Raw genomic sequence first — 21,676 nt, forward strand, 5'->3', positions numbered from 1 at the left:
GCACCAGGACTAAAACTCCCAGGACCTAGATGCAGAACTGGAAAAAACACTAATGTTCTCACACACAAATCTGCGCCAAGCAACACATCAAAGTCCCTTCACCCTGAAACACTGTGTCATAAGTTACCAAAATATTGCTGCTTTTAAATAATGTCAACTAATTTACTTTATTGTTACAGCCCCCAGTTACTTTGAAGTTACAGACATTACCTGATCTCAGATGGCCGGTCCTATGGAATGTGAACTTGATGTTGATTGATCCTCTGACTTTGAGAGTCTGTGACCTCTTCTCATACGGTTGAACAAGCAGGCTGGTCTAACTCCTGTCTCTGTCTCTCTTTTGATCTCTCTAGTCAGCCCAAGTTTTACACAGCTTGTTACACTTCACGTTCCACAAATATATCAAATGTATGTTTTTTTTATTCCTGTAATCACATGAGAGTGTATCTGGCCACAAACCAAATCACGCTGGACATCTGGTCAGTAAATGTGTCACCTTTATCTTCACACAGCACCGCTGTTCATTTCAGCTCCACTGACTCAACATGGTTCAGCACAGACTAGATGGGCTGAAGGGCCTGTTTCTGTGCTGTACCTTTCTCTAACTCTAACTATTTTGTTGTTTTCATGGACCTCTCCCTGATTAGGCAACGTACTGCTTTCTCTTGGTAGCTAAGATTTTAACAGTGACTGTGAATATCATGTTGAACAGTGCTAATATACTAACTCGCATACATATATGCGGATAAGCTAAAGAATGCGGTTTTATCACAAAAGTCACTGCAGTCACTGACCTGATATCGATCTCTGTCAATCACAACTCCCACCAGGTACTGACGTACTCCACAAGAGCCTCACAGACTCATCGATGCTCTAGTGGTTCATTCTCACTGTTTAAGGATTCCCAAACTATTTATAAAAATCAACCCTAAGAAAACAAAATCAATGGTGGTAAGCAAAACAAGCACTAAAGACTCATTAATGATGGTATCATTACAAGTGAATGGACAAGACATTAAACAGATGCAAAAGTTTGATTATCTTGGCAGTTGTCTGACAGATGATGGGAGATGTGAAATTGAGCTCAGAAAGAGAATAGGTATGGCTAAGACCCAGTTCATGAAGCTAAAAGATCTACCATGCAGTCGGAAGGTAGACATCCAAAGTAGAATCCGCTTCCTCGCGTGTTGCGTATGGTCAGTGCTGAGGTATGGATCAGAAACATGGACCCTGAAGAAGGATGACATGAAACGAATTAATGCTTTTGAAATGTGGTGCTATTGACGAATGTTGAAGATCAGCTTGGTAGAGAAAGTTTCAAATGAGAGGGTTTTATCTGAAGTTGATAGACCACAGATACTGCTGGAGAAGATCATGAAGTTAAAAGTTGCTTATTGTGGACACGTTACGTGGAGAGATAACATCTTGTTGGACTTGCTATATGGAAAGGTGGAGGGAAAGAAAGGAAAAGGAAGGCAAGGAACAACGTGGCTGGATAACATCAAGGATTGGACTAAGCTGGACAAGACCAGGGATGTTGTGGACAAGTGTCGGGACAGAGCGGCATGGAGGGCAATCACCCACCAACTGGAAATTCCAGATGTGACCTAATGATGACGAAACTATTTAACCAGGGCAGGCATGTCACACTGTAACACTTGTAAAGACACACTTCCTCGCAGGACAAATAATTGCTTTCACCGGCAATACACCAACGGTAGGCAGTGCTGCATCTGACAACTCAGTGGCATAGAGATGGCCACCACTTGTGTAGGGCAAGTGGTGGGAGTGTGTTCATACCAATCCGCATTCCCAAATATCACTTCCACTACTTCTGATCTACATGATTCAAATGGTAAAAGTGTGTATCTGTTGCTTGTCCTTCCCTCACCATCATTCCAGCCTTGTACCTTTCTTGTTCTAGATACGCTTAGAGACATTAACCTGGCCAGGCAGTTAAGCTGTTTTAGAGCCATGGAGAAGAAGCTCTTATCAGAGAAGGTAGATTAGATGCAAGACCTAGACATGGTGGGTCAATCGACATGAATGGTTGTCTCAACAGAGAGGAGTACTTGAATGTCAGGTCTCACACATTGGTCCAGAGGGCTTCTTGGAGGGAAGGTTTGATGGACAAACCTGTTGAGGAGGGGTGATGGACTTGGTAATGAGATATTGGGCACATTGGCAGGTAGGTGGATCTGGATGAAATATTGGAGCATGGGGAAGCTCAGCTCGGTATGCATCTGCATCGACTTCAAATACCACGGTGGCCTGCGCCATTTCACCACTTGTAGGCCCAATCAAAGAGCAGCATCTGATGACCAAGATTCGGTTCTATTTGCAGAACGAATTGGTGCTATAACTACAGCTGGAATGAGATTTTAAAAAATGCTGGAAACACTCAGCAAGTTGGACAGCTGACTGGAAAAGAAGAATTAACATTTCTGGTGAAAAACCTTCTTCAGAACTGGGAAAGGAATAAAATAAATTAGTCTCAAAGGGAGCCTCTTCAACTGGATGAGATTAGTGTTGCTTAGGTTCTTACGCTGGTTACGGAGCCTTGTTGATTGATTATTGAGAGAGGATGGGGGGGAGAAAAAGCAAAGAAATTATAAAAGATGTGAAATGCAGGTCAGAGTTTTTGCTACAAATTGAAAGCAGGAGAATGCTGAAAATGCTCAGGAGATCGGGCAGTGTCTGTGGAGAGATAAAAAAAACTGAATTACTGTTACAGATGGATAACCACACACCAGACCTGGCTAGTTCATATACAATCAATTTCTCTAAAATTATCAAATTTGATTTTTGAGGTCCAAAGGCTGCAAAACACCCAGAGGAAAGACGAAGTGCTGATATTTTAACATTCATTTTTCTTGTGAGATTGAAGGAGGCCATTTGGCCCGTGTTAGGTGCGGGCGTGCTAGCCCTTGGAACATTCAAATTTTCCTCTGATTTCCCTGATTTTTCATTTTCTCTTACGTGCTCATCAACTCTACTCAAATTCTTGTACTGTTTGCCTACAGTAGGGGTAATGTATAGAAAAGAGTTCACTTACCCCCCCCAACCCCAAACGTGTCCCTGTGATGTGGGGGGAAGCCAAAACATCGGGGGGAAACTCGCACAATTACATGGAGAACACGGAAACTCCATACAGACAGATCGGGATTCATCCTGGTTTGCTGGAGCCGTGAGACAGCAGCACTACCTGCTGTGCCACCGCCCTGTCGGTTGGGCTTTGTTGAAGCAGAGCAGTAAGCCATGGATAGATTATCTAGGAGTGGGAGGGGGATGGAGAATTAAGGTGACGCACAACCTGGAGCTCAGGACTACACGTGCAAACTGAATATGCTGTGGGCTCCGTAGTTGCCCAATCTGTGTTTGGTTTCTCAAACGTATAATAAACCATAATGTGATCTCTCCCACCCACCACTCCCCACCTGCTCTGCAATTTGAAACTAACTTGTTTTCTCTCTTTTCCCTGTTCTGATGATCTTCAACCTGAAAAGTTAACTGTTCCTTTTTCCACAGACGCTGCTTGATCTGCTGAGTTTTCTGTTCTTACTTAAACTCACAATATTGCCATTATCTCTCCATACATCACCACTCAAAGGGACTTACTGGGTGTCATGGAAGCAAGCTGAGCTTTACGGTTTGCAGTATAGCCAAGGTGTGCATGTCTAAAGTGCCTGTTGGGGTCGTTGATGAAGTGGACAGCATTGTCTTTCATGTTGTCACTCTTGTTGAAGCTGTACTCGTCCGCACAAATGGAGGATATTTTGCCTCATTCCTGTTGTGCTTTGCTGATGGTGGGAAGGGTTTGGGAGGGTAATAGTGCAGCATGCTACTGTAGATCCATCGATAATTTGTACTCTGTTTGCAATAGTGGTGATCCCACGATATTGACGAGTTCAACAATGGCAACCTCACACTGTCATGGAGGAGTGGACAGAATTCCTTTTATTGGAGCTGATCATTACATGGAACTTGAACAGAGTGCCCATTACCTGCTACTTTCCAGCTCAGACTTGAATATTGTTTGCTCTCTGTTGCATGCAGACACCAATCTTTCCCAGGTCACATGATGATAAATTGGAATCTCACAAGTGTTGTCTTCATGTCGTGTGGTGTAAAAGTAACTGAAAGAAACTGCTTTATTTCTAACAACTGTTTGTTTCTCTCTCATATTATTTCACATTTTAGGTCTGTTGAAACTTTGGGCTTCCATTCATAGAATATTTTCTTCGTAAATCCTTCTGCTGTATCCATTTGCATTCAGATTAATTTAATTTAAAGACTGCAGGTTTCTGCTTAATTATCCGCTGGCATTCTATGCAGCTAATTATTTCAGCTACACTTACCATTCAGCTTCACTACAAACACTGTCCCTAATCCTTTCCTGGAGAGTCTCAAGCTGTTATTAAGGGCTTGGAATACTGGCAATAAGGAGCGCTTACTTAAACCCCGCACAGCAATTTAAACCAATGAGATTACATTGCTCAAAACAATGGCTGCTAGTATGATGGATCTTTAGTTTTCATTGGCTGATACTGGAGGTGTCACTTCCTTGTTTGTGTGGAATAGGTTCCACTCAGTGGCAATGGTGTTCCAGCTGAGAGAGGTCTGTGAGCTGTTTTCTTCCACCATCTGTTGATGCTATTGTGTAGGTTTAATTCTCTTAATTAGTTGATGAGTGTGTCAAGGTCATTTAACTGTCCTGGAGGTGAGCTGTGTGTGTGTTCTTTCAGTTACAGGGAAACTGTTGAGTTCACAGATGGCATTTTGCTTATAAAGCTTGTGTACGTTAAATGTGAAATTCTAGAAATGCTTTATTGATTCATGTTTTCAGAAGGTATCTAGTAAGTTGAATCTTTTGCAGCTAGCTAAATAGACATGTAAATGTAGATTGTACCAATCTCAGCAACTTTCTTGTTAGTAAGTTTGTTTGCTGTTAAGATTTATTATGAGGAATAAATTAATTTTCTCAGTACTTTTGGTACTGTATCCAGTTATGCTGATCTTTGGAAAGTGCTGTCACAGTATCATATTCTCTTCATTTATCCTGTCACAGTGGTGCTAGTCTAGACGATCATTTCAGTTTGCCATGCGGATCAAGCAAAAATGGACTAGATTATTTTACCCCTAAACTTGTTTGATCTGTATCTGTTTTTTTTTCACCACTCCCAGGATATTATGTGATTTCTGGGCAGAGTATGACATTATATATAATGACTTACAAGGTATAGTATTTGTTTGAGACCATAAGATATAGGAAAAGAATTGGACCATTTGGCCCATTGAGTCTGCACCATCATTTCATCATAGCTGATTTATTTTCCCCCTCAACCCTATTCTCCTGCCTACAAATAACCTTTGACGCCCTTACAAATCAAGAACCTATCAACTTCCACTTTAAATACCTACCATCTTCTGCTTGAAAAACTTGCTCTTCAGGCCCCCTTAAAATTTTCTCCCCTCATAAATCTGTGCCCTACGATTTTAGACTTCCCTACCTTGGAATGGTTTGACCTTCACAGCTATCTGTGGCAATGAATTCCATAGATTCACCCACCCTTTGGCTAAAGTGATCCCTCCTCACCTCTGTTCTGAAAGGACGTTCCTGTATTCTGAGGCTGTGCCTTCTGCTCCTAGACTCCTTCGTTATTGGAAACATCCTCTCCATACCCGCTCTTATCTAGGCCTTTCAATATTCAATAGGTATCAATGAGAACCCCACCCCATTCTTCTAAACTCCAGTGAGTACAGACCCAGAGCCATCAAACACTCCTCATAAGTTAACCTTTTCAATTGCAGAATCATTCTCATGAACCTTCTCCGGACCCTTTCCAATCCCAGCACATCCTTTCTTAGATAAGGGTGTGATGGTATTGGGTTTGCTGACCATGAAGTTCTAAACTTGAATGAAGACCTTAAGTCCTCTCTGATATAAGTAGCCATGCGTACTCTCACTAAAGGGAGATTATACTGTAACTACCTAATCTTCAAAGATGTTTATTTCCCACGGCAAGTTTTAGCCTCACATTGTCCCCCCTCCCTACCAAGGAGAAGCTAACAGTGATTTAAACATAGTTCATTTATTTTCAGTGATAAACATTTAAATCGAAACAATGATCTTAAAACATATTTAAAATTCGCAGAGGATTTCTATCTTATAAAAAAATTTCCAAATTTCAAATCATTTGTGAAACAAAAAGTATTTCCAAATACAGATATAATTTCTTTAAACTAAAAAGACATGCCAATAATGCAGACCAATGAATCATCCCCTGCAGAAACCAAAGCCAGAGGACCCCACCTTCCTATCATCCTTCTTGATGTTCTTCAACCACTCCTTATAAGCCTGAATTGCTCTTTACATTTATACTCTTTTTCTGCCACTTTGGTCTTTTCATATATAAATGATATTTCCACAGATACCCTTTTAACACAAAAAGCATTTTGGAGACATGGGTATCAGCTTTCAGGTGGACTGTTAAGAATTAATGCTGTAAAACTAACATTCTTGAGCACATAAACATTCCAACCATAACCACAAGTTATTTAATATGCTAAATGATATTATCCATCCAATTCTGCAAGCTTCCTTCAACTAAGCAACTTAGAGTCAGCTTGTCTGTTCGAAAGAAGCCAAATTAAACAACTCATTAACTTAAACTGTATCTCAAGCAGCAATAAGCCAGGTGTAGTGAGCTAAATCTTACTTCTCACGGACAGAGCATCGTCTATCTACAGAGCTTGTTTGCCAAACTGCTCTATAAACAGTACTGGTTTTAACTTGAAGCTGATTACTGCTTGCCATTTACACTTTAAGAACGAAAGACTGACTTCCATTTATGACCAGAAGTCAAACAGCTGTTAGTTGGAAGTTTACTTACAATTATTTGTGGTCTTACAAATGTCAGCTGTTGTATTCAGAAAGCAAGATTAGCAAACAACCAAGAAGCCTACTGACCAGGAGTGAATATCCATCACAAGGGGACTGAAACTGCTCACAATACTCGATGGGACGACAGGTTAAATGGACTAAATGGTCTCTTCTCTTCATTATTTTATCAGAATCTGTGTACATCTTCAAATGCAAGGAAGAGTTATTTTATTCAAGGAGTTGCGCATGCATCCATCAATTTGGGCATCTGGTGACTCCTTGCATAATAACAATATTAAATTGTAGAACTGTAGGTAAGTCTATCAGTAAACAGAGACTACTTAACTGATTGTAGAATTCATTTCATGTTAGTACTTTGTTGATCATGAACCATTTTGTAGACATTTTCTATGTAACATTTGATCATGAGTAACATTCAATATATGTCCAGATTACTTTTCTGCTATCTATAAGGGAGATCCAAGCAACACGCTGGCAAGAATTTTGGTTCTTCCTGCAGATGATACTTGATCAAATGACTCTATATTTTAGGTACTACATTTAGGAAGATCAAACTAAAATAAAACATAACATTGAACGATAGAGTGTTATGGTGTTGAGGGATCTAGGAATGCAAGTGCATTGATTGCTGAAAGCAGTGTCAGAGTTTGATAGGGTGATGAAGAAAGTGTTTGACATGTTGGCTTTCATTGGCCAGAGCTTTGACATAAGAGCTGGAAAGATATGTTGCAGTGGTTTAAAATTTTGGTGAGGACATACTTGGGGTATTGTGTCCTCCTTTGGTCACCCTGTTATAGGCAAGATGTTATTAAACTAGAAAGAGAGGAACAGCAACACACATCAAAGTTGCTGGTGAACGCAGCAGGCCAGGCAGCATCTCTAGGAAGAGGTACAGTCGACGTTTCAGGCCGAGACCCTTCGTCAGGACTGAAGAGAGGAAGAGTGCAGGAAAGATTTACCAGAATGTTGCCTGGATTTTGTGGGGGGGGGTGGAGGGGAGTGTGGGCTGAGTTACAAGGGGAGGTTGTGTGTACTTGGGCTTTATTCTCTGGAATATAGGGGACTGAGGAGTGATCTGGTAGAGATATGAGGGGCACAGGCAGGGGCATAGTCTTTTTATCACGGGGTGGTGGGTGTGTTCTAAAACCAAAAGGGCATAGGTTTAAAATCTGGATCTAAAAGAGACATCAGGAGCAGCTCCTTCATGCAAGGAAGGGGGTGGTGTATTTGGAATGAGCTGCCAGAAATATTGATTGAGGTGGGCACATTTAAAAACATTTAAAAGGCATCTAGATCAGCACATGGCTTGGAGGGCTATGGCCAGACACAGGCAGATAGGACTAGCTTCCTTGGCATAGTTCAACTAGGCCGAAGTGCCTGGTTCATTGCAGTATGACTCTGACTGACTCTGATTTAGTGTATTCTTGGCCATTACTTAATTTATTATCAGAATCAGATTTATTATCGCCGGCATGTGACGTGAAATTTGTTAACTTAGCAGCAGCAGTTCAATGCAATACATAATACAGAAGAAAAGAAACAAAATAAAAATAATAAATACATTTCTATATGTATATTGAATAGATAAAAAATTGTGCAAAAACCAGAAATACTGTATATTAAAAAAGTGAGGTAGTGTCTGAGGGTTCAATGTCCATTTAGGAATCGGATGGCAGAGGGGAAGAAGCTGTTCCTGAATCGCTGAGTGTGTGCCATCAGGATTCTGTATCTCCTTCCTGATGGTAACAGTGAGAAAAGGGCGTGCCCTGGGTGCTGGAGATCCTTAATAGTGGATGCTGCCTTTCTGAGACTCCACTCCCTGAAGATATCCTGAGTACTTTGTAGGCTACTATATTGAGAGTGAACTACAATGGTCAGGTTAACATTGATTATTATCCCAGTCTTATTATAACAGGCCTTCCCTGTTATTTAATTTTGTTCCCATAATTAGAAAAATAAAGGTCAAGTTAGAAGAATTGTTTTTTTTCCCCTCCAAAACTGGATAAATACCATGTGGGCTGCTTTAAAAAGAATATAAGAAATAGAAGCAACAGTAGGCCACTAAATAAGACTGTGGTTGTATCTGTGTCTTGTCCAATTACATACTTGATCTCTGTCACACTCATTTCAGGGGATGTACATCCCTCTTCAAGTATAGAGACCATAACTGCATGGTCTCACGAGCGAGGTTTCACTGAGACCTTACACTTTCTTGTTAAGACTACTTTTCCACTCCTGTTGCCTTGCAATAAAAGATGGCATATTCATTTGTCTTCCAAATTGAAGGCTGTAAATCCATGTTTACTTTGTGCCTCATATGCCTCTCAATGTTCATGTGCATTGTTTCTCACTGTTGAAAGCTATTCTTTTACATGCTTTCTCTGAAAAGTACATAACCTCACACCATCCCTTGTTAGATCACCTCTTGACCATCCAGGACTTAATACCTTATAATCCCCTTATAGTAATCGTCACCAATTTGGAACCAACATGCTTATATTCTGAACATGAGGAAGTCTGCAGATGCTGGAAATGCAGAGCAACATACACAAAATGCTGGAGGAACTCAGCAGGTCAGACAGCATTATGGAAATGAATAAACAGTCGACGTTTCTGGGCCGAGACTCTTCTTCAGGACTGAGAAGGAAGGTGGACGATGCCAAGATAAAAAGGTGGGGGGGAGGGGAAAGAGGCTAACTGGAAGGTTTAAAGTGAAACCAGGTGGGAGAGAAAAGTCAAGAGCAGGAGAAGAAGGAATCTGATCGAGCTCCCCGGAAGGATGCATGGCTGTGATAGTGGGTCTGGGTGAGTACATCATCGAAGAGTCGGAGGGTAGTAGAGATCACAAAGGGGGAGCAGTGAGAGAGGGTTTCATTCTACTTCCATCGAAGAGATTTATTCTACACCTCTTGACCTTTAATCAATGCTGATGTTACACCCCTGCTCTGATCCCCACCTTATTAACCTTCTCTGTTGGACAATCATTTGTGTTTTTTGGCACCTTAACAATGGCTTTTGAAGATTTAGGTATACCTAACTGCTTTCTGGATGAAACCATGTTGAGTCTCCTTGGCTGTATTATTAATTTTCAAAGTGCTTTTTACTGTGTCCTTAATGTTAACAAGAAACAGAAAAGAGGCAGAGATAGATAAATTTTCCAGATAGCACTATGTAACAAATAGTGTGCCACAGGTTAAATGAATGGGCAAAGATCTGATAGAGTATTACATGAGGAATATGCAAAATTGTTCTTTTTTGGAAGGGAAAAATGAAAAAGGAAGGATTTTGTCTAAATTGGTGAGCTTTGGAATCTGGGTGTCTAGGTACACAATTTTTCAGAAAGTGGGCACAGCAAGTAATCTGGAGAGTTAGTAGAATAATATTCTGTTCCTGCTGAAAGGTTCCGGCCTGAAACGTCGACTGTACTCTTTTCCATAGTTGCTGCCTGGCCTGCTGAGTTCCTCCAGCTTTTTGTGCTTGTTGCTTGGATTTCCAGCATCTGCAGATTTTCTCTTGTTTGAGAATAATATTATTTATTGCTTGAGGAATTGGATTAAAAGTAGGGAAGATGTGTTTCTGTTCTTTAAGGCACAGGTACGACAACATTAGGCATAGTGCAGTATCGGGTTTCCTATTTTAACAGAGGAGGTTAAGACATTGGAAACAGTTGACAGAGGATTTACTGGTTTGATCAGAATCAGAACCAGGTTTACTATCACTGAAATGTGTGGTGAAATTTGTTTTGCAGAAGCAGCACAGTACAATATATAAAATAAGCTGTAAGTTACAATAAAAATAAAGTGGATTTCACTTAATTGGGACACATCGGGGCTAGTACATTTTGACCCAATTAAGTGGCTGCCCCAATTAGCTCAAGTTTTATGGAAATAGTTACAGAGGTATAAAAAAGACAAGTTACTGTTTAGCTGAGTAACAGATTATGTATTTAAGTGAGATACAGAACAAATTAGAACATCACCAATACTACTACAGTGCTATAAAACTGTTCTAGTTTAATAGTTATCAAAGGAGGAATACATCCAGTGTATACTGCTATGATTAACTGAAAATGAAGCGAACCAGTGCAGACACCAAGTGCAGATAATGGACTGCCTTCACACAATGCTTTTGATGATTGCTTCCTCCAAATCTTCATTTTCATTTTAACATTCAAGATGAGTTCAAGTTTAATTACCATTCAACCATGGCCCAAATAAACAAAGGGAATCAGGGCTACTTTCTCAATTAATTTTTACTCTTTAAGAGTTGTCCCAAATAAGCGGCTGACCTGATTATCCATGACTTGATTAACCAGAATCCACTGCATATAAAAAGATAGTGCAAAATGAGAACAAAATAGTGGATTCATGGGCAGTTCAGAAATCTGATGGCGGAGGGAAAAAAGCTGATTCCTAAAACACTGAGAGTGCGTCTTCAAGATCCTGTTGAGAGAAACTGTTGAAGAGTCTAGCCTTGTATCTGCTAGAGTTTAGAAGACAGAGAGGGGATGGCTGAAATATTTAACATGTTGAGTTGTTTTGACAGGGTGGGAGTATACAATATTCTGAGAGAATCTAAAACCAGGAGTCATTGTTAAAAATAAGAGGTCACCCAGTTAAGACAGAGGCATGCTGAAATGTCTTTACTTGGAGGGTGATGGGCACTAAATCTTTGAATATTTTGAAAGCAGAAGGAGATAGGAATGTGGAACATTGGCAGATGAGGTAAAGGAGAAATCACAAGAGATTCTGTAAATATATTAAGACCAAAGAAGTAATTAGGGAGAAACCCACAATCTGCCGGAGAAACTCAGTGGATCAAACAGTATCTGTAGAGGGTGGTGGGTGGGGAGGGGAAGGAATTGTTGATGTTTTGGATTGAAATACTGCATCAGGATTAGGGAGGGAATTGATCCCGCCCTTCAAGGACCAACGTGGTTGCCTATGTGTGGAGTCACACACAGGTGAGTGAGGTCTAAAATAAATATTTACTTGCCTTGGAGAAGGCCAGGCAGCTATAGAATTTGGGGAAGAGAATAGTGATGCTTTGAAACACATACACATTATCAAAGAGAAGGTGCTGCAGTCTTGAGGCCCATAAAGACTCCTAGTACCCAACTACTGTATCCTCGAATGTTGTGGGAAGTTCGGGGAAAAAATTGCCATTTGTCTATTGCCAGGGATGAAGTGCTTGAAGACTGGAGTGTGGCAAAGGTTGAAAGTACAAGCTAAAGAGCTATCAGCCTGTGAGCCTAACTTCCGTGATTCTGAGAAATAGGATCTACCTGCATTTGGAAAGGCAAGGACTGATTAGGGATAGCCAGTATGGCTTTGTGTATAGGAAATCATGGTTCACAAATTTGATTTAACTTTTTGAAGACTTATCCAGAAAGTTTGAAGGTCTTGCATGGTAGGCTAGTTGAGAAATTTAGATTACTTGCGATCCAGGGTGAGTTAGCCAACTAGATACAAAATTGTCTTGATAATGAGAATCAGAGGGTGATAGTGGAGGGTTGTTTCTCAGATTGGAGGTCTCTAACCAGTGTTCAACCAGTCGCAAGGATCAATACTGGGTCCATGACTCTTTGCCATGTGTATTAACAATCTAAATAAAAGTGTAGCTTGCATGATTAGGAAGTTTGTGGTTGACAGCACAATTAACCAAGTGGGCACTGAAGAAGGTTATCTAAGATTATGACAGCATCTATGGAATTGAAATCGGAGATGTGTAGTGGTGCTTTTTGGTCAGCTGTACCAGGGCAGGACTTGTACAACAAATGGCAGGGCCACCAAGGGTGCTGTAGGACAAAGAGCTGGGGCTACAAGTCCATACTTCTCTCAAAGTGGCAACACAGGTAGACAGTGTGGTGAAGAAGGTGCTTGGTATGCTTGCCTTCATCGATCAGGGCATTGAGTACAAGGGTTGGGATGTCATCTTACAAGCATACAAAATATTGGCGGGAATGTGCTGGATGTATTGTAGGCTGCTTTGATCACCTAGCTACAGGAAGGATGTCATTAAGATGGTAGGGGTGCAGACAACAATCACAACGATGATACCAGACTGGACTGACTGGGACTATTTTCCCTGGGATGTAGAAAGCTGAGAGGGTGGCCTCATAAGAGAGGGAGGTCTATAAAATCATATGGGTGAATCATAGATACAGTGAATGGTCATACTCCCAGGGTTAGGGAAGTTTAAAATTATAGGTTACATTCAAGATGAGTGGGGAAGAACTTTACGAGGGTCTGAAGAGTAAGCTTTCCAGACAAGCTGGTGGGTATGTGGAACAAGCTGTCAGAGGAGTGGCAGACAGTAACAATTACTACGTTAAATCCACTTAAACTGATACTTGGTTTATTGAGTTTGATTTAGTTTTTTGAAGAAGTAATCAAAAGGTTTGCTGAGGGGAGGGTGGCAGGCATTGTCTACATGGCAATAACCTCAACCATCAGGCTCTTGAATAAAAGGGGATGACTACACTCACTTGCCCATCAGTGAGATGCTCCCCACAACCAACAATCGCACTTTAAGTCTCTTTACCTCATTATCTCAGGTTCTCGTTATTTATTGCTATTTATTTATATTTGCATTTGCACAGTTTGTTGTCTTCTGCACTCTGGTTGATGTTTCCTTGATCCTGTTGTAGATAGATACTTTATTGATCCCAAAGGAAATTTTAGTATCACAGTAGTGTTACAAGTGCACAGTTATAAATATTAGAAGAGAAGAAGAAAGAATAAAAAAAAACTTACCACAAAGTCTAATGGGAGGGGGGTTATCACTTTCCCGGCTATAGGTTGACTCATTATAGAGCCTAATGGCCGAGGGTAAGAATGACTGCATATACGTAGTGCTCTTTGGAGCAGTGCAGTTACATAGAAACATAGAAAATAGGTGCAGGAGTAGGCCATTCGGCCCTTCGAACCTGCACCGCCATTTATTATGATCATGGCTGATCATCCAACTCAGAACCCAGCCTTCCCTCCATACCCCCTGACCCCTGTAGCCACAAGGGCCATATCTAACTCCCTCTTAAACATAGCCAATGAACTGGCCTCAACAGTTTGCTGTGGCAGAGAATTCCACAGATTCACCACTCTCTGTGTGAAGAAGTTTTTCCTAACCTCGGTCCTAAAAGGCTTCCCCTCTATCCTCAAACTGTGACCCCTCGTTCTGGACCTCCCCAACATCGGGAACAATCTTCCCGCATCTAGCCTGTCCAATCCCTTTAGGATCTTATACGATTCAATCAGATCCCCCCTCAATCTTGTAAATTCCAACGAGTACAAGCCCAGTTCATCCAGTCTTTCTTCATATGAAAGACCTGCCATCCCAGGAATCCATCTGGTGAACCTTCTTTGTACTCCCTCTATGGCAAAGATGTCTTTCCTCAGATTAGGGGACCAAAACTGCACACAATACTCCAGGTGTGGTCTCACCAAGGCCTTGTACAACTGCAGTAGTACCTCCCTGCTTCTGTACTCGAATCCTCTTGCTATAAATGGCAGCATACCGTTTGCCTTTTTCACTGCCTGCTGTACCTGCATGCCCACTTTCAATGACTGGTGTATAATGACACCCAGGTCTCGTTGCACCTCCCCTTTTCCAAATCGGCCACCATTCACATAATAATCTGTTTTCCTATTTTTGCCACCAAAGTGGATAACTTCACATTTATCCACATTAAATTGCATCTGCCATGAGTTTGCCCACTCGCCCAACCTATCCAAGTCACCCTGCATCCTCTTAGCATCCTCCTCACTGCTAACACTGCCACCCAGCTTCGTGTCATCCACAAACTTGGAGATGCTGCATTTAATTCCCTCATCCAAGTCATTAATATATATTGTAAACAACTGGGGTCCCAGCACTGAGCCTTGCGGTACCCCACTAGTCACCGCCTGCCATTTTGAAAAGGTCCCGTTTATTCCCACTCTTTGCTTCCTGTCTGCTAACCAATTCTCCACCCACACCAATACCTTACCCCCAATACCATGTGCTTTAAGTTTGCACACTAATCTCCTGTGTGGGACCTTGTCAAAAGCCTTTTGAAAATCCAAATATACCACATCCACTGGTTCTCCCCTATCCACTCTACTAGTTACATCCTCAAAAAATTCTATGAGATTCGTCAGACATGATTTTCCTTTCACAAATCCATGCTGACTTTGTCCGATCATTTCACCGCTTTCCAAATGTGCTGTTATCACATCCTTGATAACTGACTCCAGCAGTTTCCCCACCACCGACGTTAGGCTAACCGGCCTATAATTCCCCGGTTTCTCTCTCCCTCCTTTTTTAAAAAGTGGGGTTACATTAGCCACCCTCCAATCCTCAGGAACTAGTCCAGAATCTAACGAGTTTTGAAAAATTATCACTAATGCATCCACTATTTCTTGGGCTACCTCCTTAAGCACTCTAGGATGCAGACCATCTGGCCCTGGGGATTTATCTGCCTTCAATCCCTTCAATTTACCTAACACCACTTCCCTACTAACATGTATTTCACTCAGTTCCTCCATCTCACTGGACCCTCTGTCCCTTACTATTTCTGGAAGATTATTTATGTCCTCCTTAGTGAAGACAGAACCAAAGTAATTATTCAATTGGTCTGCCATGTCCTTGCTCCCCATAATCAATTCACCTGTTTCTGTCTGCAGGGGACCTACATTTGTCTTTATCAGTCTTTTCCTTTTTACATATCTATAAAAGCTTTTACAGTCCGTTTTTATGTTCTCTGCCAGTTCTCTCTCATAATCTTTTTTCCCCTTCCTAATTAAGCCCTTTGTCCTCCTCTGCTGAACTCTGAATTTCTCCCAGTCCTCAGGTGAGCCACTTTCTCTGGCTAATTTGTATGCTACTTCTTTGGAATCGATACTATCCCTAATTTCTCTTGTCAGCCACGGGTGCACTACCTTCCTTGATTTATTCTTTTGCCAAACTGGGATGAACAATTGTTGTAGTTCATCCATGCAACCTTTAAATGCTTGCCATTGCATATCCACTGTCAATCCTTTAAGTGTCATTTGCCAGTCTATCTTAGCTAATTCACGTCTCATACCTTCAAAGTTACCCCTCTTTAAGTTCAGAACCTTTGTTTCTGAATTAACTATGTCACTCTCCATGTTAATGAAGAATTCCACCATATTATGGTCACTCTTACCCAAGGGGCCTCTCACGACAAGATCACTAATTAACCCTTCCTCATTGCTCAAAACCCAGTCCAGAATAGCCTGCTCTCTAGTTGGTTCCTCGACATGTTGGTTCAAAAAACCATCCCGCATACATTCCAAGAAATCCTCTTCCTCAGCACCTTTACTAATTTGGTTCACCCAGTCTACATGTAGATTGAAGTCACCCATTATAACTGCTGTTCCTTTATTGCACACATTTCTAATTTCCTGTTTAATACCATCTCCGACCTCACTACTACTGTTAGGTGGCCTGTACACAACTCCCACCAGCGTCTTCTGCCCCTTAGTGTTACGCAGCTCTACCCATATCGATTCCACATCTTCCCGGCTTATGTCCTTCCTTTCTATTGCGTTAATCTCTTTTTTAACCAGCAACGCCACCCCACCTCCCCTTCCTTCATGTCTATCCCTCCTGAATATTGAATATCCCTGAATGTTGAGCTCCCATCCCTGGTCACCCTGGAGCCATGTCTCTGTGATCCCAACTATATCATAATCATTAATAACAATCTGCACTTTCAATTCATCCACCTTATTACGAATAAGTTGTCTTAGTCTATTACTAAAAGTGCTCCTCTGTTCAGCCAAGGTGGCATGCAGAGGGTGAGAAACATTGTCCAGATTTGCTAGGATTTTCCGTAGGGGTCCTCTGTTCTACCACAGCCTCCAGCGTGTCCAGTTTAACTCGTGTAACAGAACCAGCCTTTCTAATCAGTTTATTGAGCTTGTTGGCATCACCCATGTTAATGCCATTGCCTCAGCACACCGCTGCATAGAAGATTCTACTGGCAACAACAGATTGATAGAATGTATGAAGGAGAGGCCTGCATACTCCAAAGGACCTTGGTCTCCTTAGGAAGTAGAGACAACCCTGGCCCTTCTTGTACACAGCCTCTGTGTTGATGCTCCACTCAAGTCTGTCATCCAGGTGCACCCCCAGGTACTTGTCGGTCCTCATCACATCCATGCATACAATATAGTTACTATTCTATTGGTTTGCAGAGAGTTCCCACAGGAAACTGAATCTCAGGGTTGTATATGGTGACAAACATGTACTCTGATAATAAAATCTACTTTTGACTTTAGCAAGGCCTTTGACAAGATCTTGTGTGGAAGGCTGGACAAGACGTGGATTAATTGTAGGCAAGTGAGTCTAACTCAGGTAGGCATTTTGGTCAGCAGTGATGAATAGGGCTGAAGGGCCTGTTTCTGTGCTGTGTAATCTATGAACCTACCCAATCTCTTGCCATATAACAAGCACTCCACTTCCCTGTTGTGGAGAGAAGTAGGCGGCCTCACGCTTTTAACACATTGTATTGCATCTGCTAGGTTGTCACCCACTCACTCCATTTGGCATGTTGCTTTGAAGCTTCTTCACGTCTTCCTTTGTACTTGGAATCCAATTAGTTTAGTATTGTCAGCAAGGTTTGAAATATGGCATTTCATTCCCCACCTAGTCATTGTACTAAATTATTGCCAAACACACCACAGGTAACATCCTGCTAATCAGAGAAAGATCTGTTTATTCCCCTGCTTTGCTCCAAAAACCAATTCTCAATCCATGCCAGTGTTATTGACCCCAGTGCCACTTGCTCTGACTTTGGGAATCATGATTTCAAAGACCTTCTGGAAATCAAGGTATACCACACCATCTATGAGGCACTAATGCAAATAAGTCCAACTGATTAGTCAACCGTAATTTTCCTTAAAAAAAAATAGAGTCTGCTAAATCCTATTATTACCAAGGTGCTCTGTTGTTACATCCCTCATAATATTTTGCAAGCAGTGTTTGCTACTACAGACATTGGATGGGTTAATTCTTTTTTTTGTTCTCGCTCTCTCCTTAAATAGTGAGGTCACTACCCTTAAGCACAGTTGCAGAATCCACAGGACCTGATAACTGTAACATTTACTATTTCTAAAGGTGTCTCTTTCAAAAATCTGAGATCTTCGGCTCCTTGGGATTTATCAGGTTTTGAGCTCACCTACTTCTCCAGTATTAGGTTTTGACCATTGCTATGTTCTCACTAGATCCTCAGGTTCTGCAGTATATCTGGCAGATTTTTGTGTGTGCTTTCTTCCATAAGGACAGATGCAAGGTAATTACTTAAATCCTCCAGTTCCTTATTCCCCATTATAAATTCTCCTGCCTCAGTCTGTAAGAAGACCTTATTTACCCTTTTCTATTTTGCATACCTATAGAAGCTCTTGCAGTCTGCTTTTATGTTGTCGGTTGAGTAGTAGAGCTACTAGGACTTGATGTTTCAATCCCTATGGTAAATTGGCACTCTCGATGTTGGCAGTGGGTTTGGAGTGGTGACAAGAAGGGAGGGTAGCTACATCATCGAGGCCATCAGGTGGGCACCCTCCTTCTTTGACGTTTTGTTGATAAGCCCACGACATCTCCAGAGGGCTCAATGGTGCTACCTGGTGTCCCAGATACACCCCCCTCAGTTCCATACCCTCCTGTCTTCATCTTGCAGCCCAGTTGTTGTCTTTCCTTTTAATCCAAATCCAATTGCTGCTTTCTTCTGCTGCATTTGACAAGGACCTGATTGCTTGTTGGAGGGAGTGACCCCTCACCCCCATCTTCTTCAATAGATTGGTCGTAAATTCTTATTCTGTTTTACCTTTATCCATCTATCTGATGTCCTCTGAATGCATTCTATTGTCTTCAAATTCCTCCCGATCATTCAAACTAATTCTGGTAATTTTAAGGACAATTTCTTTTGATTTAATATCATCTTTAGTTTCTCTGGACAGCCATGAATGAATTATTTTCTTTCTGGGTTTTGTGCTTTAAAGGGTTTTTGTGTTTTGCAACTTGTGCAATTTTTTTTTAATGTTAACTGTTTCCTCTCTGTGGTCATCAATTTCAAATCTGATTTGTCCAGTCTATAATGTTTGCTATTCTCGCATCTAATCTTCTCACTGATGCCTCATCCACTTTTACAACTACCATTGAGAGGACTATAAGAATACTCCTCCTTAGTGCCAAAAGTAACTAAGACCTGGGGGGGGGGGGAGGAGTTCAGAATATGGCCAAAATTTCTTTCAAACTATGTTACAGCTCCCTTCATGGTCGGTGTGAGGGAGAGCAACCTGCCCAGGAGGGAGGGGAGGAGAGGTATTACCTGAGAGGGAGAGGGAGACGAGGTATGTGCCCTGGCAGGGGGAGAGTGAGGAGGGGAGAATTCTGGTAGGAGAGAGGGGAGGGGAATGAGTGATAGGAGCTGTATCCAGGAAGGGGGAGAGAGTAATTCCCTGAAGGGAAGAGGAGAGAAGAGTTCCCTTGGAGTGTGGAGGAGAGATGAGAATGGCCTCCCGTGGGAGAGGGGTGAGAGAGAGATGGAAGGTGCTCCAAAAGATGGTGGAGAAGAGGGGAAAGCTGTTTCTAGAATTTGGGAGAGAGACGCTCCCCAGGAGGGGGAGGGCGACCAGGTGTCCTGCTCAGGAGTGTGAATGAACGACGGTGGTGTTACCTGTTTAGGAGGGGCATGCTCCTTCACAGAGAGAAGCCAAGCACATTTGCCACAGAGTATGGACTGTCCGCCTGATCGATGTGGAGTGCACGGTTATCTGCCAGAGACCCCTGCCACGGTGTACCTTCGGGGGAGAGGGAGCCTCCCCCATTGCACCTGTCGTTCCAGATCTTACTTCAGCAGTATTGTCAGCAGGTGATATTCAAGCAGCTCAGTGTGCTTGCCTTCCCCAACCAACCTTCCTCATATTAATGACTATTTATATCACTCCCCTTTGGCAAGCAAGGACACCGTCATGTGATCTCAGAGTTCTCCAATGGGAGCGGAGTCAGCTGGTTTTGTGCTTTATTTCCTGTGTGTGCGGTGTGTAGTGAGAGCAGGGACTGCAGTTTATACTCAGCACCTTGGCCAAGGAGTGTTCCCACATTCCCTGTATCCGACACATCCCCCCCCCCCCGATGCAATACTAGCTGCGGTGATGCTGGAGGATGCTGGCATGGTAAGTGAGGCCTTTTGCATTGCACAGGAGAGGGAGGAGTGAGCGGTAGCTGTACTTCGTCCAACTTTAGCAACGCTCAGGTAGTCACTGCAGCCCCGTGAAATGGGGGATCTTTCAGGAATATGTCCACCTGCTTCTACCTAATGGTTGAACATATCAAAAGTGATCTCATGAGGGGTGTAGAACTGTCTCCGTCTTTTTCTCCCTCTTATTCTCTGTGTATTGGCTGAGTATGGAAACTCAACCTTGCCAGAAGCATTGATCATATTGCTTTGGTGTGTCAGTGACTGCTGCCATTAGCCGGGATGCTGATGACCGGAGTGAGCAGGGAACCAGACACAGACTTGTTATCATGGCTCCCTCGTCTGTCCTTAACCCTTTACAGTATGACTGTAAAATGATTATGGAGAATCATTAAATACCTGAACTTATAAATCATTGAAATGGGTTAAAATTTCCCATTGTCCAGTTCTTGAAGTAGGGACTTTTGTTGTTTTTTTTTCCCCCACTGCGATTCTGGCTGAGGGTGTTTGAACTGAAGATTCAATCCTACAGAGGAAGGTTACACTTCAAGAAACTATAGCCCGTTCCCTATCGAAATAAAAATTGTTGGGAGTACTTAGTAGCTCTATGCCATTTCTGTGGAGAGAGGAAGATAATAATCTTGCCAGGTTGGTGGCCTTCCATCAGATTTGGTGAAAAGCCATTTGCCTGAAGCATTATATGTGTGTATAATGTGTATGTTTAAATGGTGTTATTTTGCTAAAATAATAATACACACTATGATCGAAGTGTTATTTGGTCAGAAACTTGTAGACAGCAATGAAAAGCCCTGTGAATTAAAAGTCTCCAGAAAGTGATACCTGATTAGTACTAATGGACAATTAGCTTTGCAGAAACAACACCTCATGCTATTGCATCTTGTTTGCCCAAACTGACTGTAATGCATCCAAATTACTCATCAATCCTAACATAGAAAGTTAAATCTAAACTAACAACATTGACCCTTTCAATGGGATTTAACTGTTTTTGACTGTTGAACTTTTGCTGTAAACAATTTTAAGCAAACGTCTCTCTTGCTCTCATTCTTAATTTATTTTTTTTAGATTATGAAGATCCGCAGTCCTCTTTTATTGTCATTTAGTAATGCATGTATTAAGAAATGATACAATATTTCCTCTGGTGTGATATCACAAAACACAGGACAGGACATGAAACATTTGGTATACATGTGGATATGAACGTAGGAAGTATGTTCAGTTTGCAGATGACGTGAAGTTTGGTGGTGTTGGTAGTAAGGATAGATATTGATGGGCAGATGGAACATAATCCTGGTAAGTCCAACCTGATGGACCTCATGAGAACTAATGTGGAAGTGCAACAAGTACACAATAAATGGCGGAACTGTAGGGAGTATGGCGGAATAAGGGGACCTGTTCCTCAATATTCCCAGAGTGGTCCCAGAGCGAGAAACAGCCCAATGCTTGGACTATTGAAGTGCCAGGACTTTGGGACTGGAGGCGAGGGCCTTCTGCTTGCTGCCCCACAATGTTTAGTCAGCCCCATGCTGAACTGCAGTGACACCTGGCTTCGC

General features: G+C 42.0%; 1 protein-coding gene across 3 annotated transcripts in view; it reads left to right on the plus strand.

Annotated features, from left to right (window-relative positions):
- The first annotated feature begins 4,587 nt into the window (after positions 1-4,587).
- The window catches only part of LOC134337005 (septin-4-like), a 106,158-nt gene continuing 89,069 nt past the window's right edge, over positions 4,588-21,676 (plus strand). The window contains exon 1 of one of the 3 annotated variants that reach the window (XM_063031748.1): positions 4,588-4,618. In XM_063031748.1, the coding sequence (XP_062887818.1) occupies positions 4,598-4,618 (21 nt within the window). In that variant the 5' untranslated portion in view covers positions 4,588-4,597. Of the gene's footprint in view, positions 4,619-19,991; positions 20,083-21,676 lie in introns of those variants that run through there. The other 2 variants (XM_063031747.1, XM_063031745.1) reach the window with 2 other exon arrangements.

Source organism: Mobula hypostoma, chromosome 23 (assembly GCF_963921235.1).
Source record: "Mobula hypostoma chromosome 23, sMobHyp1.1, whole genome shotgun sequence".
NCBI classification, from domain to species: Eukaryota; Metazoa; Chordata; class Chondrichthyes; order Myliobatiformes; family Myliobatidae; genus Mobula; species Mobula hypostoma.